This window comes from Phragmites australis, chromosome 10 (assembly GCF_958298935.1).
Source record: "Phragmites australis chromosome 10, lpPhrAust1.1, whole genome shotgun sequence".
NCBI classification, from domain to species: domain Eukaryota; kingdom Viridiplantae; phylum Streptophyta; class Magnoliopsida; order Poales; family Poaceae; genus Phragmites; species Phragmites australis.
This window is the reverse complement of record NC_084930.1, coordinates 34,053,822-34,070,898: the sequence shown is the minus strand read 5'-3', so window position 1 is coordinate 34,070,898 and position 17,077 is coordinate 34,053,822. Positions and strand designations below refer to the sequence as shown.

Sequence of the window (17,077 nt, the reverse complement as noted above, 5' to 3'; positions counted from 1 at the left end):
AGACTGCTAGCTAGACAGGAAGAAGAGAACGGAAGAAGGTGATCTAGATTTGACGGCCGGGCCCCAAACCCGCGCCGAAACCCTTGCTTGTCTCTACTGCGCTGATCAAGCACGGGAAAAACAAAGCAAGATATTGTTGACGATGATGGCTTGATGCGGCCAGGTCACTCACACGCTGACTGACACGCCCACACGGCGATGAGATCATGAGACTAAATAAATAAGATGTATTATAATTATTATTATTCCTCTTGCACAGAATTGAACAAACTAAAATATGGAGGCTATTCCCTAAAAAAATATGGAGGCTCTCCTTTCCAGTGCAGCTAACTGTGCGAGGAAGAAAGCAAGAAAAAAAGAAGCAAGAGAGCCACCGCCACTATGCTTGCTCACTCCACTCTCGCTCTATTTATACCCATCTTCTTTCTCACACTAACAGCACCACCTCACCTCAAGCTCATAGCTAGCATCAGGCTTCTCTCTCCTGCGGTTGCTAGTTGCTACAGTATCAGTAGGATATCAGCTGCTGCAGCAGCGGCTGCAAGAGCTAGCGCGCGCCATGCTGACCTCGCTGAGGTACCTGGCCGGCACGGCGGGGCCGAGCGGCTTCGGCTCGCGCACCACCGCCGAGGACGCCACCGCCGACTGCGCCGACCTCCGCCACATCACCGCCATCATCACCGGTACGTACTTGCTTTATATATGTACATGCGCGCGTGTGCAGAGTTGAGGTTGCTGACGCCGGCGCATGCATGCATGCATGCAGGCGCGACGTCGGGGATCGGGGCGGAGACGGCGCGGGTGCTGGCGAAGCGCGGCGCGCGGCTGGTGCTGCCCGCGCGGAGCCTCAAGGCGGCCGAGGAGGCCCGGGCGCGGCTCCGCGCCGAGTGCCCGGGCGCCGACGTCGTCGTGCTTCCGCTGGACCTGAGCTCGCTCGACTCCGTGCGCCGCTTCGTCGCGCGCTTCCTCGCGCTCGGCCTCCCGCTCAACCTCCTCGTGTACGTACGCTTCGCATCATCAGCTCAGCCTCGATCAGCCCTCAGGGTTAATTTGCATGCATGCATGATTACTCCATTAATTTCCTTGGGTTAATTGATGACATGCTTGGTTTTGGTTGCGCTTGGTTGCTTGCAGCAACAACGCCGGCAAGTATGCCGACCGCTTCGCCGTGTCCGAGGACGGCGTCGAGATGACCTTCGCCACCAACTACCTAGGTCGGAACATTAAATTACCCCGCAGATTAATTCAGCGGAGAGCGGTAATTAGTTAAACTGACAGATTTTCATTGCCTATACGTATTGATCTCCAGGGCACTTCCTGCTGACGCGGCTGCTGCTGGAGAAGATGGCCGAGACGGCGAGGGCAACCGGCGTCGAGGGCCGCATCGTGAACGTCTCCTCCACCATCCACAGCTGGTTCGCCGGCGACGACGCCGTTGGCTACCTCGACCGCGTCACCCGCAGAAAGATGTACGTACGTTGCCACTTAACATTCACGCTCCACTGACCCTTGAGTGATTAAGATTGAGAATATCAGCTCTGATTAGTGGTTTAATTCTTGGCTTGGTTTTGATCATCACGTATGTACCAGACCGTATGATCCGACGATGGCGTACGCGCTCTCCAAGCTGGCCAACGTACTCCACACCAGAGCACTCGCAGAACGACTCAAGGAGATGAACGCCAATGTGACGGCGAACTGCGTCCACCCCGGCATCGTCAGGACCCGGCTCATCCGCGACCGCGACGGCCTTGTCACCAGTACGTCTTCCTCTCATCCCATGCTTTAATTTCCTTTTCGAGCATCATCCCTTGTTTTGATTTTTCCCCCTCTCTTGTTTCGATTAATTTGACAAACACATCTTCTAACGGCATGATCTCATACCAACTGCAGATACAGTGTTCTTCCTGGCATCCAAGCTCCTCAAGACAATTCCTCAGGTCAGTAGAGTTCACCAACCAACCAGCTGATCGATTTTTTCACCCAGGTAGTACTCTGTTCCATGTGTCTGAACCTTTTTGTTCATCAGGCGGCCGCGACGACGTGCTACGTCGCCGTGCACCCGGCGGTGGCCGGAGTGTCTGGGAAGTACTTCGCCGACTGCAACGAAGCATCGCCGTCGAGGCTGGGCGCCAGCAGCGAGGAGGCCACCAAGCTGTGGAGCTTCTCTGACGCCATAACGGCACAGAAGAAGAGTGTCCATGTCGTCACCGGCGGCTTCCGGCTCCAGGTTCAGATTTCCAATGCGGACCGCGGCATGGCCTTCGCGTAGCAGCATCACGATTCGGAAATTTTGATCGACGAGGATGTGCACTTGATGAGATCACAGACCCAGAAAAATACAATTAGTATTAGTTTCAGAAAGCAGAGGAGATAGCTATAATACGGAAGAAAAGCGATAGTAGCATATGCATTACGATATACACTATACAGTATAGCAGTACAGCTTTAAGCCAGGAAATACATAGCCATATGTATACAAGTATAAGCTAGCGAGTTACGGTGTTCTGAGCATTGTCTGTAGCTGCAAAGATCAGCATGTCATATATTTCGATTGAATCATGAGTATATTAACTATACCCATCATCATCAATCTAAGCTTTTAAGTGAACTAGTCGGTACATATCTTAACAATTTCTCCTTAGTCCATATGTCGCACTAGATTAAATTAGGCTAGATCAAGTTTTCAACTCCACTACCAAGTGCAATGATTTGATCAATTGCACTAGATACTCTTCTTTTGGCCCCTTGAATTAGTGGGCTTCACTATTTGCACGTCATCTAATCATGCCTAGCATCAAATAGATCGGAGCTTGTTTGTAACTGAAGAAAAATGGAAGCTGGATTTGGTTCTCAACCCCAGTTGGAGCAGCTTGCTGAATTTTCTACGATATTATGCACATTGCACAGGTGAAAGAAGATAGCAACAAACAAAAGAAGGTCACGTCCATGATTACATCTCAAGCTGCACTACAGGTCTATTACCAACTGGCGCATACAGTCACTGTTTGCTTGCTAGAGAAGTCCTAACCAGTCATTAATCTCAAGATGCTATTTACTCGTTAGAGAAGAGAGAGAGACCATAAAGAACACACATGATCTATTAGGTAGAGGATTAAAGAATGATGGACTGAGAAGACTCATTGTACTCCTAACTGATTGTTAATCACCCCCTTTACGTTCCACTAGGAAGAAAGCTTCTTTAATTTCTAGCTAACCCTAACACATCAGGAGACTGGAGGAATTAAGCTGGACACTTGCTAGCAATCATCCCTTTCCATCATCATAAAACAGAACACTTTCTACCAATAAGTACACAACTAAACCTGCTAGATGTGCTTAAACAAGCGATCGGCATGATTTCGGATATCATTAGCAGAAGATTGGCCTCATGATGGCTGCAATCGGTTGATGATTAGCTAAAAAGATTCCTGCGCCACAATGGGACAACTTGTTAATGCATTGCTCTCACAGAAGTGCCAAATCCTAAATGGTTCGGTTTGATTAGGAATGAAGTGGCTAATGATGCATGAATATCCCAGTAGCTGGATTAGGATGGATAATAATAATTTAGTCTTGATTATTTGAATCGAGGCAGTTTAGTGAAGACAGTGATCTCTATCGACTAAATTCCCAAACTTGCCTGATGGACCACTTCATTAACCTGTACAGTGATGCTAAAGAATGACCTTCCTCGTATTCAACACGGCACCACCCATTTGACTATTGTGCTCTCAATATTCTGACACAAGTCTGAATCCATCCGCGGAGACGTCTCATCCTTAGTCTTTCCATCAAGCAAGAGCTTTGTCATTTGAATGTATGGAAGCCATGTCTTCAGGAAATGAACTCTGGATGATGCTGGGAGAACCACTGTGCCATAGCCAACAGCATCCAGGGCCTTTCCAGTCACTTCGATAAGCTTTCCTGAGCTATACTTGTCCTGAACCACTGAAAGAACATGGCCCGAGATTTCTGACCAGCCAGAAACAAAGTCGTGCATCATCTCAATCTTTACCGAGAGATTAGCTATCCAGTTAATGTCAGCTAAGCTACACAGAATCCTTTGCTCTGCTTGATCAGGTGATTGATCAAACTCGGTGGCCAACAGATCTAGTCCAGTCCTAAGTGCAGATAACAGTTTTTGTCAAACCTTCCTGCGCCACAGATCTCACATCTTCATCCATTGTAACCAAAGCGGTGTCATCGTCCTCGAGGATCATGAAGTCAATTTGCTCCTGAGCAGAAGTCTTGAGGTCATCCAAGAAAGGTGTTTTCATGCATGTAGCAAAACGTATGGCAGAGATGAAGACATTCTTAACAGCGTCTGCACTGGGGGCTTGAAGACGGGCTAACAAAGATGATGCTTCCGAGCTAATTCTAAAATCTCCTCCTCGCTTTCATCCCAGGAAGCAGCTTCAATGTATTCAATACATCTTTTGGTAGTTAACTCACATCCAGAATACCAATAGCTGCTGACTTAACAGAATCAAATGAATCTACAATTGATTCTCCAGGAAAGTACATTAACTTCATAATGGTCATACTCAACTCTTGGGCACTCAATTTCAATGCAACTATTAGAACGAATATCGCTTTGACCAAGCCGGTCTGAAAAATATTTACTATTTTTGGAAAGGACAGATGAGTGGCAGGAACAAGATCTCAAGCCTTGTTCTTCTCAAGTGTTGCTAGCTCCTCGAGCATGACCTCCTTCCACTTTGGATTTTGTTTGGCTTCTCTCCAATCTTTTGGTATTGTCACTGATTGTAGGATGCCACGAAAGCTTGGTAAGCAGGAGACAATGACTCATATGAGGCATGGTTGGCTATATCATTCTCATCCCCATCACTATTTGCATCCTCAAAGTCATACCTTATTGGAGACTTTCCTGCGGTACTTCTTGTTCCCTTTCTTATGACAATAGAAAGGTCAATAGAGGATTCAACTTCTTCTCCCCTTGTCTCCAACAACTGATCTACTTGTGATTGGTGTTGCTCCACTACTTGTGGTTGCCCCTCATTACTCGCAACCTCATTATTAGCAGGAGGGAGTTGATTGAAGTTTTCTTTCCTTCTCGTATACACTCGTAGACTATCCCCCACATGTGATCTTGCCCCCCTTTCCTCCTGTACCAGCTTGGTCTTGGTAGCTAGACACGGGATCAAGCTAGTCATAACTCCCCTCTCTTCTGATTGTTCCTCACCCTTAGCTCCTAGCATTTCCTCCTCTTTCTCAGTACTAACCTCGTTTATGTCAGAAGATTCAAGATTAGCAAATAAAGAACTCAAATATGTCTTTTCCCCGTAAAAAGGGAATAGATTCCGTGAAAGTTACATCCATACTCACAAGCATACGACGCTCGGATGGACTCCAATACTTGTACCCTTTCTGCCCATATGAGTAGCCCACAAAGATGCACTTGATGACTTGAGGATCCAACTTTCCGACTGAAGGTCTATGATCTCTAACAAAGTAAGTACATCCAAACACCTTTGGTAGAACAATAAACCTATTTTTCCCAAATAGCATCTCATAAGGAGTCTCCATCCCAAGCACTCTTGACGGCATGCAATTAATAAGATGGGTAGCAGTCATAACTGCCTCACTCCATAAGAACTTAGGCACATTCATAGTATACATGAGTGAACGAGCTACCTTCAAGAGATGTCTATTCTTTCTTTCAGCTACTCTATTTTGTGGGGGCGTATCAGGGCATGAAGCATGAAGTTTGATGTAAGATTCCTTTCTTAGAAAGGAAACTTTCAAACTCCTTGTTCACATACTCAGTCCAATTTGCCAAGCACTTGTTCAATGCCCTGATTTCCCTCTATTGTTTCACAAGTGCAGCACTTGGCTAGTAGCAATCAATAGCTCTTTACCGAAAGAACCAAGCTCTGGATGAGAAAAAAAAAACTGCCTTTTTCTTCTCTGTTCAAGAGCACACAGTAGCACAACAGCACCACCACTCAACAACCTGTACCTCCACCAGCACAAGACTTCCAGCACCTGGACACTCCCAACCGCAGCTCCAATCGAGTGCCCTCACTCCTCAATCCCTCTTTGTTTTAGTCACCACCAAATCAAACCATAGCAATAGCAATTTCTCCTCTTCCCCTCTCTAATTGGCAACCCAAACAGCAATACCACCAACCAGCTGCTCCACGCAATACTCGACGTCCAGCAACGCCGCACAACACTCACCTGCTGCAGCCCTTCACACGCAGGAGCAACACCTCACCTCACAAGAGTAGCACGCCCTCACCTGCTGTTACTGCTGATTGCCTCCACGCGCAGCGTCACCAGCACCCGCCCGCGCTGCCGGTTCACCACGCCGACGTTCCTTCACTGTCGGCTTCCCTTGCAACACCTCCGCTCAACTCAACGTCCTCACCGCTATCGAAGTACAGCTCGTCACCGATCCGCACCCGTGCGAAGCCACTCCATCCAGCCTGCTCTCCCGCTGTGCAACACCTCCGCACAGCCTAGTACCAATCCTAGCACCACCGGCTTTCTCCTCGGTCGCTCGAGCCTCACCGCCAGCTTCCGTCAGAGATCACCTCTGTTACTACAGTACTCGGCCCTGATACCATGTCGAATTTTCTGGATTGAACAGACTCGATTCCCTTCTCTGGTATTTCATTTATCTCAAAACCCTTTTACATTTTAGTTCTTACACTAGGTCATATTTACATATACACATCAACATATTTCCTAGCTTTCTATTTGATGCGGATGAAAGATACATAGCCTCAGGTCATTGTACCTATCATAGATGAAGTTAGCTCTAGAGTACTTGAGCTGAGACTTGAGCTGGCTACTTAGCCAGTAGAAGCTACCCGCAGTGGCGGAGCTTTACACAGGCCACAGGGGGCCATGGCTCCTCCAACACTTAGTTCAAGTGTTAAACATCTTAGAGAAATTGGAGTGAAGTCATCTACTTCTGTGCAGGGGCGGCATTGGGCATGGGTGTTTAGTTGAACAACTGTTTTTTCTTTTTGGAAAATTTTGGATTTGATTGCACATAGAAGCAGGTAAAGAGATCTATCTCCCAGAAAAAATAAGTCTTAGAAAAAGACATTAGGAAAAACATAAGATGGGCAGAGAGGAGTGGGCGCAGGCGACGCTTGGGGGTGGAGAGAAGCGTGAGCAGGCGACGGAGAGGCGCATTCTTGCACTTGGACAGGAGAAGGGAGGGGAGAGGACGGACGGTGGAGGAGAACTAGCTTGGACACTCAGTCCAGCCAGTTGGTTCGAACCAATCTTACTCTAACCCAAAATGTAAAATAGTCTTCTCACGTGAGCTAAGATGATAAAAAAGAATAAAATCAAATTAAAATTGCATAATGACAAAGAAATCAAAGAGGCAATGTTTTGAGTGGCAACTATGTGAACCAATCTTTAAAGTGGCAAAAATATGTGAAGGCAAAAGTATGAAGCCTATTTTTTAGAATAACAAAAATCCAAATTTCTCGGGTGGCAAGATTGTGGACCAATCCCAATCTTGATGCGGTGAGGTCAGAAGAGCAAAACAAAGTATTGAATAGAAAATAAATAGAGTATGAGTATTAAATAGAAAATAATACAATATGAATTCTTTTCAAAACAAATACAACATGAACTACGGGTACGTGCTCCTATGTTATTAAGCTAGTCACTAGAGTTAATAATTAAAGTTTAGGATAATTAGCTGAAATATTTTATTATTTAGTTTTTGGAAACATAGTGGGAAAATCCTATAAAATTTCTTATTTGTGTTTTCAAAATTGATGGGTCCATGGGACCATATAACTGGTACAACGCTTGTATATGGAAAATATGGAAATCTGGAAGTGGAAGCCCCATTTATTAATATTTTGTCCTTAATACATGGTATTCTAAAAGAAACCAATATAAACCTTTCAACCCGAGTTCTCTCCCTAGTCCATGGTACTCAAATGAAAACTAATACAGTGATCTCGACAAAGCTTATACAAATAGCTGCATAAGAATGGCTTTACACGGGGAAAGAATACGACAACAAAGCTTGCGATGGGCAAAATGGAGCATGCAGCTTAGAGACATCAAATTGTAGTCAGGAACACACCAAGGCACTCGTCTTAGTAAGGTTCCAAGGATTCAACAACTCTCCTAGCTTGTATTTGCAAGGCCATCTGCCTTTGCTCTGCGTCTAGAGTGGAGCCAAACCGGCTTGCTGCCCATATGAGTGACGCGCACTGCTCACCAAATAGATTTTGCATTTGTTCATGTATGGGAGAGCTTTCCTTCGCATAAACATGTCCAATGAGCAGCAATAGAAACTCCCCGCATTTCAATCTGCATTGAAAGATTGAAATGTCAAGTGAACAAAAACTAGGTCACTCCAAAATAGAAGCAAATAGGTGCTTTTGAAAAGCCACACACAATGTTGGACATAGCCTCAAGCTTTCACACACAATTAGCACGAATCAAAATATTTTTCACAGAGGTGTCTATGGCTTTGTCAAGTGGGCATCTTTGTCATCAAGCGACCAACACAACAGTTTACCAGGCTCCTTTTTCATTTCACTTATTACATTTCTTCAATTGATGGATGACTCATGGGATACAGGTAGATCAATTCGCCAGAATGAAGCATTAGTAAATGTTGTTTATATGGCACAGGAAAAATAGGTTTGGTTAAAATTTTAAGGCTACGCATTCAGACAAAAAAAACACCTCAAGGAATAAAACTTAGGGATGGAAACGGATCGGATACGGAACGAATAGTCCACTTTCCACATTACTATCCATGCTTTAATTCGGATACGAATACGATCCAAATATCATCGAATACGAATACGAATACGAATCGGATAGGTCAAATACGAATCCGCATTCGGAAATCTACTCGATCTTTGAATTCATGTCGGAAATTTAAATTTTTGATAAAATTTGATAAAATTCAACTAAAATTTGTTCTAATTTGATTGGGCTGGAATTTTAGAAATTTCGTTCGAAATTCATGTCGAAAATTTAAATTTTTTGTCAAATTTGAGCGAAATTTGATCAAATTTGACTAAAGTTTTAGAAATTTCAGAGGTGAACGAAATTCAGATATATCCATTTTAGTATCCATTTCAGAAACGAATACGGATCCGGATATCCATATTCGTGTTTTGACGGATACGGATATCGGATAATTCGGATACCAGCTATCCATTTTCCACCCTTAATAACACTTGCCTTATATGCTCTTCCACTTGCACATCCTTTAAAAGCTCAGCAACCTTTTCAAGACCACTGTATTCATCAAAATCCTAGAGAAGGAAGTAGTTATATAGGTAAAGACTAGCTGAAGAACACAAAGAACCACAGAATAAGAAACAATCAAGCACCCCAATCTATTTACAGCAGCTATTAATCATGCTCTGAAATGAAGTCTGATTTTCACTAATTTTGGCCCGTGCAAAACATGCCTTGAAAGATAAATGAGCAGTCTACTCAACTGATAGTAACAACCAAAGACTTGGACATTTCAAGTATCTTGGAGATATTTACAACCAAAGACTTGGACATTTCAATTATCTTGGAGATATTTGCTAGATTACTTTTGAAAATGCTCTCTTACATCCAGCAATTGTTTACTCATACTAAATGCTACAAAAACTAAGTTTCACATATACATGACAAGACAACTATACTATTTAGGTAGAGAGGTAAACCATACCATCTGATTGGAGGGTGAGTCCAACATCAGCGATATCAGAGCGTCCAAGCACACTCCTTGCTCAGTTGGACCTCGGCTGGCTAATATATTCAAGAGTACCTACACCACTTTAAGTTGTTAACCAACCAATCTGAGAAAAAATGAGACTAAGATTGCATAAGCAGATAGTAGCCTATAGAGTTGTGGTTTATGCTCGACGGAAAAGGGGTTTATAGTTGGATAAGAGTTGGAGAATCACTGTCAAAAATAACAGGAACTTCCGGGCAGCGATATGCAAAGAATTAACGCTTGCATGAAGCTGCAGTGCAATAAATGCCATTACTTTACTTTAGTCCAGTCCCAATTTGAAATGTTTACCATGTAAAAGAGAAAAGCTTTCTAGTTACTACACATAAAAATACAATCAAAACATCAGGCATAAACAAGGCCTCATCAAAGTCTAGAAGTAATAAGCCATAAGCTATTGAAAAGGGATGGTGATTACCTTCACAGCCTTGTATTTGTGGGACAGAGCTGTGCATCGGCTATATAAAAGGCAACAACCTTCCAAAACTCTAAGAGCAAGGCCAATTTCGGAATCTGTTGAAGGGCTTGTAATCTTCATTGGTTCGGTCCCAAATATATGATCCAATGTCACGACAGGATCTTCCTTTGGTTGATGCAATGAATTCTGAAAGAGAACAGGAATAACTGTCACAGAAGATAAGCTCATCAGTAACTGCTCCTTCCTCAAGTGTACACATAAGACTTATATCCACACAGTGTATGAGCATCTTAATGCCTTCTGAGTGTAGCAATTATGAACTCGGTTACTCGGTATGTGCACTACAACAGGAGCGACCTCATTCTCATTGTAATATTCTTCTGCTGAGTTACTCGTATTCTCATAGCACACTATGCTTGATGCAACAATGATTGTAGTACTCTGAAACTACCAAGATAACCAAGACTCTAATCAACGGCGCCTACGAGTGTTGAACTGATTAAAGCTCCAAAACCTACTGCAACTACATACTAGATAGAGGCTCCTCACCGCTCGAAATTACCATCTTTCGTTTGTGCCCACTAATATAGGCAGCCCAACCGTTGTGCATTCTATTCAAGCAGCAAATGGTTATCGCATCAGAGATTTTGGTCCATCGCATGACCCTCCCATTAGGTAAGCAGGCAAAACTCACAAAAGGTTCAGATACTTTCGCATGAGACGAGATCACCGGAATGGACGGGAAGATGGGTACCTTGGAGATCGGGGATGGACTGGGAGTGGCGGAAGAGGAGCAGCGGCGCGTCGTCGGGCGCGGAGGCGGTGGAGCGGAGGAAGCTGAGGAGGCTGCGGAGCCCCCGCGCGCGGAGGAAGGAGAAGTCCGCCTTTGCGTCGCGCAGCCCCGTGCGAAGGGCCAGCGTCACCTCCCGGTACAGCCGCCGCCGCGCCAGCGCCTCCACCAGCTCCCCGCCACTGCCTCCCTCCTCCGCAGAAGACCTCGATGACCCATCCCCTCCTGCCGGCTCCGCCTCCTTCCGACTCATCCCCGCCGCCTCCGGCCGTCGGCCTCCTTCACAGCTCTTTTTTGGCTTTCCCGTTTTGCCCCTGGCTCATGAAAGAGAAACGAGCACTGAATCGTGGCGGCGTGAACCTGTAGCAAAAATCCAAATTAGATAACATACGCGACCGTATTTATTAAAATAGATAATATGTCAGTGTATTTGTGTTTGTCACACGATGTGTCAAATATGGATGCTAAAATTGTAAATACGCTGACATGTTATCTATTTCGATATGTTATCTAATTTTGGATTTTGGCCTGAATCAGTTAGGAGCATCAAAGTTCTGTTCGATCTTCATCAAAATTCGCATGCTTCCTCTTCGGTAGAGCACCGAAGTATCTGCCGAACGATCCGGATTCTCTGATATCCATGGTACAGAAACTTCGTCGCTGATATATAAGATCCGGTTCTGTATGTCAGCGACGACGTGTAATATCAGATATCCTCATCCTCTATCGAAAGGAACTAGCAAATTATTTTAGATAAAGGAACTATCTCAATAGACTGTTTGTTTCAGGTGCATTCTCTTGTTTTAGTAACATCCTAATTCACCTATGCATTCATAAATTACTGTAGTAATTGATTTTTATGGCTGAACTGAAACGGTTTGTTATTGTGGACTATTGGAATTGTTTTATTTTATCATTTCACCCATGCATCGCAACAATCTGAAATAGGTGATGTCACTGGTTTGATTAATTAGCAACAGATTTTATAATTAAGGTGCCACAAGTCAACGCTGCTTTCATAGCAAAGGCTATATTCTAGGTAAAAAAGCTTAGCAATAGGAGCATTGTACAATTTTGGAACCGTCACGAACACCTGGCTAGTGGTGATTGAAATCTAACTGCAGTGATTTTCACCGAGGCCAGAAATTAATTGAATTATAAGATCGGACTGTTTGTTATTGTGTGTGAATAGTCATTTATGGATTAAGTGTTACATTCGCAGGCAAAAGAAAAGGAGGAGAAAAGGCTTAAAGCAAAGCAGAAGGAGGCGGCTACTGACTGAAATGCTTGTCGGAGATGTTTTTGCTTCTTTCTTCGTACTGATTTGGTTTCTGTAGGCACAAGCAACTTCAGATGGGACCAAGAAGAGTGAGAAGAAACAAAGGAGGAAAGCTGTGCAGGATGAAAATACTGATGATTTCATTGATCGAGACACTCCTCAAGGGTGGAAAAATTGGTTGCATCTCAAATGGCCAAGCAGTATAGTCCAAGCATGGTCGAGGAGTCGTAAGATCCGATATTAGTATTTTTTTTTTTCCATTTTTGGTCTTGCACATTCTTATTATTGTCCCAATTTTATGGCTAATCCAGTGTTTTTTTTCTCAAAAGAATGGCAAGAGTATTGTCATTTTTTTTATAGAACAATAAAATTGACTCAATTTATAAGAGAAATCGGGCTCGAAAGAAACTAATTAAGTGACTTGTCAAAGAAAGAGATGAAAAATAAGGAAAGGAAACATCAGGTAAGAATTCATAAGCCAATGGAAAAAAATGAAGCAAGTGTCTGGGAAGATAATACCTCCAAAAAGCTACAAGAAAATCACTCCCCTTGCATCTTTTAATCCATTTATAGAGGAACTCAAAGTTTACAGTAACGTGGAGGAGGGGAAGGGGCATAAGGAGTACCTCACTCCAACATAAAGCTTAATTGAGACAGGGGATCAACTCTTGGTGCCTTATCCTGCCATGAGGCAAACTGATGTTCCCCTTCGATTCTAGCCTTACCCACCTCACACCAGGATACAAAGGAAGGGTGTCACATGGGGGAACTACTCCCTCCTGAAGCATAGTTGGTGGTAGCTCAAACTAAGAAGGAGGGTCAACATGACATAGTTGCCCAACCCCCACGGGACATGCCTGTTCCTGATGGAATGATACTGGTGCATAATTAGAAGGGCCTCTACTTGACCGTGCCAACTCTTGGCCAATCCTGTCACCGTCACAAGACAATCTTACTGAGCATCTTCATGTGGGCCAAAATGTCCACACATCTAACGAGTTGCAGTCTTTTGAACCTCCGGAATAAGAGGAGGGGAATTTTGACAACCTATCACATGTTAGCGCCATAACTGAGGATGGTCATAGCTCACAAGGATGGGTGCCTATCCCAAAAAAACAAAGACCAAACTCCCAAGAAGAAGGACTCAACAATTACCACCAGGGCAAGCTCCAGGATCCCCAGAGATAGCATAACAATTCAAGCCAAAGCTACAAAGAGAGCACAACAAAAGAACTCAACTGCAGGTACTTCTTCATCACCTAATCAGTTCACTATTCTAAATAACTCTATTAATTTGTATATTGCTAATGTCATTCATGAGTTGGAACTAGTAGCTGATAACATTGATACTCAAATTGATACATTTAAAGCTGAGGAAGTAGTTAGGGCTAGGACTGTAGAGGCAAATTATAAAGTTTTTCTGCAAAAACAGAGTGAACAGGAAGCCTCAAGAGGGGGGGGGGGGGGTTGGAAGAGGATATGACCATGGAGGTCGTTGACAACTCTTGCTAGAGATCTTGATAACCCTAACTCAGGTGCAGTTGAGCCCACAAGGAGTGGATCTATGCACAGAAAGGGGAGAGGCATACCAAAGAAAAAGAACAAATGATAATTTTTTTTTTATGGAATGCTAAGGGGTTAGGCAAACATGTAAAGAGAAAACAGATAAAGGACTATTTTATGCAAGAAAAATTGGATATCATAGGTATCCAGGAGACTGTGAAGAAGGACTTCACAGCAAAAGAGCTTAAAGAAATTGCTAGGAATGAGAACCTTGTTTGGAGTGTTCTCCCTGCTCAAGGTCATTCTGATGGGATCCTTGTTGGGGTCAAAGAGGAGTTGATGGAAGTAGAGCAATGTGTAGTTCATCAATTATGTATTCATGTAACTGTGAGAATGAGGATCACCAACTTCAAATGTGAGCTCACCACAGTGTATGGCCCTGCAAACCACAACTTTTCCAAGGACTTCAAGGACTTCATCTGTGAATTGGAGAGGATTTGTGACAAGTTGTCACTACCTATCCTTCTGGGAGGAGACTTTGATCTCGTCAGGGAGGCCCAAGACAAGAACACTAGTAACATAGATAAGAACTTGATGAACCTCTTCAATGACTTTATTTGGAGATTTCACTTAAGGGAAGTGAAAAGAGCTTGTGCCAAATATACTTGGACCAACAAACATCTAACCCCAATAATGGTGAATCTAGATAGATTTCTGATGTCCAATTATTGGGAGCAGCAATTCCCCTTATGTCATGCATGGAGCCTGACCAGTTTTGGCTCAGACCACAGCCCTATTTGCTTGGACTCAGGAGAAGCTAGGGTGAAGAGATGTAAATATTTCACCTTTGAGAGATAGTGGCTTTTGATAGATAGCTTCAGAGGGAGGGTTCAACAAAGGTGGCTGGAGAAGAAAGCAAGAAGACATGCTAATAGCTACTCTATGGATCTATGGCATGGCAGTTTATGTGACATTAGGCAGTTTATGAGGGTTGGCATAGAAAACATATTGGTGAACAGACCAAAAATAAACATGATATGCTGGCTCAGCTTGCTATGCTTGACAATAAAGCAGAGTCTGAAGGCCTGGTCATGGAGGAATGGGAATCTAAATATAAGTTAGAAGAAAGCCTTGAGAAAATTCTCTCCATTGAGGAGATCTTCTGGAAACAGAAAGGTGAAAATACCTTCATCAAAGAGGGTGACAACAACACAAGATTTTATCATTTGTTAGCCAATGGGAGGAGGAGGAAGAATTTGATCATGCCCATGGAAACTGAGCAAAGTCTGATCATTTCACAAGTTGGGAGGGCTATTGAATGACAATGAATGCTTTTGTCCACGAGTTATTCAGTAGCAAATGAAGAAAAAGGTGAGGGGTATTTATACCCACCCTCTCAAAAACTAGCCGTTATTGTGCCTTTTGAACTGACACAGAGTATCCGAGTTTACTCGAAGACTCTGGGTAACACTTAGCACTTAGCCGAAAGCACAATCCGGAGCCTACCTGGAGGGTGTGAGGAACCGTCCAAATAGTATTCTAATTAATCATCAGGAGGATCATTATTCATAATCACAACCTCGACGATTAACCCGAATACCATTCCGGTAGTCCCGGCACGTGTTTTGTGACTAGGATCAGAACACATGCCTTCCAACCCAAATATCACAACACAGTTTAATAGAGAGCAAGTAATTAAACTGGATTACAATTATTAAACATGCAACTGCTTCCACAATTTACAACAAAAGAAGAACAGCAACAACTAAGCAGCGGAAGAAAAAACCTATACAACAAAAGAGTATGGAGCCGTATGCCCTTAGGCTCCATACCAAAAGCGTCGGAGTTCGGAGTAGAATGTGCTACTCCTGCCCGCCACCCGGATCGGCAGGCAAAAAGTAGCCGAAAACCGCCTCTTCCTCGCCGACCTGTGAACCTGAAAGCAACTTAAGGGCAGCACCCTTAGTACGAAGGTACTAGCAAGTCTTACACAGTATGAGTATATATATATTCTCGACTCCAAGGATCATGCATTTAAAGCTGTAGCAAGGATTAAGACATGTTTAAGTTCATTAAGCGGTAAGCAACCTAGATTCTAGGTGTAAGCAACTAACTTAACCAACCACCAACTCAAACCCTGCCAACCAACTGACCATAACAGATATGTAAACAACAAGTGTATAAAAGTAAACCAATACCACCAAATCACCGACCACAAACCGACCAAACCACCCAATCCAACCATGCCACAACCCACATCGAAACTCTACGACCAAAATATGGTCGCTCGGTGGAGATAAGCAATAGCGATGCTCATGACCGAGAGCGCGGCAGTTCGAACTGATTATACACCCTGCAGGGGGATACTCCTGGACCCACACGACACAGGGACCATACGGCTTGTGCCACCCGCTAAGATGCGCACAAGGGGGTACCCGTGACAACCTTTCCCAACCAGGCCCAACCATGTGGATCAACCATAGCTCGATGAGGCGGTATTAGAACTACTCCTCGAGCAAACTAATACCGCTAAAAGCCCGGACTCAAACCGGACTCACACCGTCTATGACGAGGCCCACATGACCACGTCTGCGAAGGTAATCGGCTCGCCTACCATTATATCAGCATGTGGTGAGTAAGGTAAGTGCTAAAGCCGACTACACCGATGATCGGTGCTTAACCGGTGCAAGCGGTCTACGGTGTCCGGGTTCCCTTCCCGAACTGCCTGATGACTCCTCGTGAGCAGATGACACCCCTAACACCGCCCACACCTCGTCTCAACTCACCACTCAACAACCGACACATCATCAACATAACCACAAATGTGAACAGGTAAAAAGCCCTAGGCTCGCGACAACGGTGGACGCCGTCGTCGACTTCTACCGGAAAGCCTAAGTACCACTAAGCATAGCGAACTAAAATCAGACTGCGACGACACCACTAGGCTCCAATGGAATAACACATGACACGTGACCGAAATAGAAGAATGCATAGGCATAGGTTCTACCCAACTCGGAACCCGACACATGCAATGTATACATAAGCGTAGATAACATATTAGATTTTCAAGTAGACACGGTGCAATATGATAGATGCTTGCCTTGCTGCCCTAGCTGCTGCTCACAGCTACCCGAGTCACGATCACCACTGCGGGAACCTCCGGGTACAGCCCCGTTCGCCTCGTTCGCTGGGTCGAAGTTCCCTAAAAGAATCACGCATGCAATGTAATGAATATGAATGACATGCAATGAAAGATGCTTCACTGTAAGACAGCAGCGGAGATGCAATGCACTTATGCCATGAGTTAAAAGCCTGAAGGATTTCCTTATTTGA

The 17,077-nt window shown here is 44.2% G+C and overlaps 2 protein-coding genes and 1 pseudogene across 2 annotated transcripts; 1 reads left to right on the top strand and 2 right to left on the bottom strand.

The window, feature by feature from the left end:
• Window positions 1-318: 318 nt before the first annotated feature.
• Window positions 319-2,623, top strand: LOC133930941 (short-chain dehydrogenase TIC 32 B, chloroplastic-like). Its single transcript, XM_062377727.1, has 7 exons — window positions 319-683; window positions 767-998; window positions 1,135-1,214; window positions 1,310-1,469; window positions 1,591-1,760; window positions 1,894-1,940; window positions 2,030-2,623. The coding sequence occupies exons 1-7, from the start codon at window positions 560-562 to the stop codon at window positions 2,270-2,272; spliced, it is 1,056 nt and encodes a 351-aa protein (XP_062233711.1). The 5' UTR covers window positions 319-559; the 3' UTR covers window positions 2,273-2,623.
• Window positions 2,624-3,700: 1,077 nt separating this feature from the next.
• On the bottom strand, window positions 3,701-5,550 carry LOC133930289 (BTB/POZ domain-containing protein At3g05675-like; annotated as a pseudogene).
• A 2,271-nt stretch (window positions 5,551-7,821) lies between these two features.
• LOC133930940 (uncharacterized) lies at window positions 7,822-11,321 on the bottom strand. The gene is made up of 5 exons (XM_062377726.1): window positions 10,927-11,321; window positions 10,173-10,378; window positions 9,689-9,787; window positions 9,205-9,278; window positions 7,822-8,316 (listed from the first exon to the last, which is right to left on the bottom strand). Exons 1-5 carry the CDS (start codon window positions 11,213-11,215, stop codon window positions 8,100-8,102), a joined length of 885 nt encoding a protein of 294 aa, XP_062233710.1. The 5' UTR covers window positions 11,216-11,321; the 3' UTR covers window positions 7,822-8,099.
• Window positions 11,322-17,077: the final 5,756 nt, after the last annotated feature.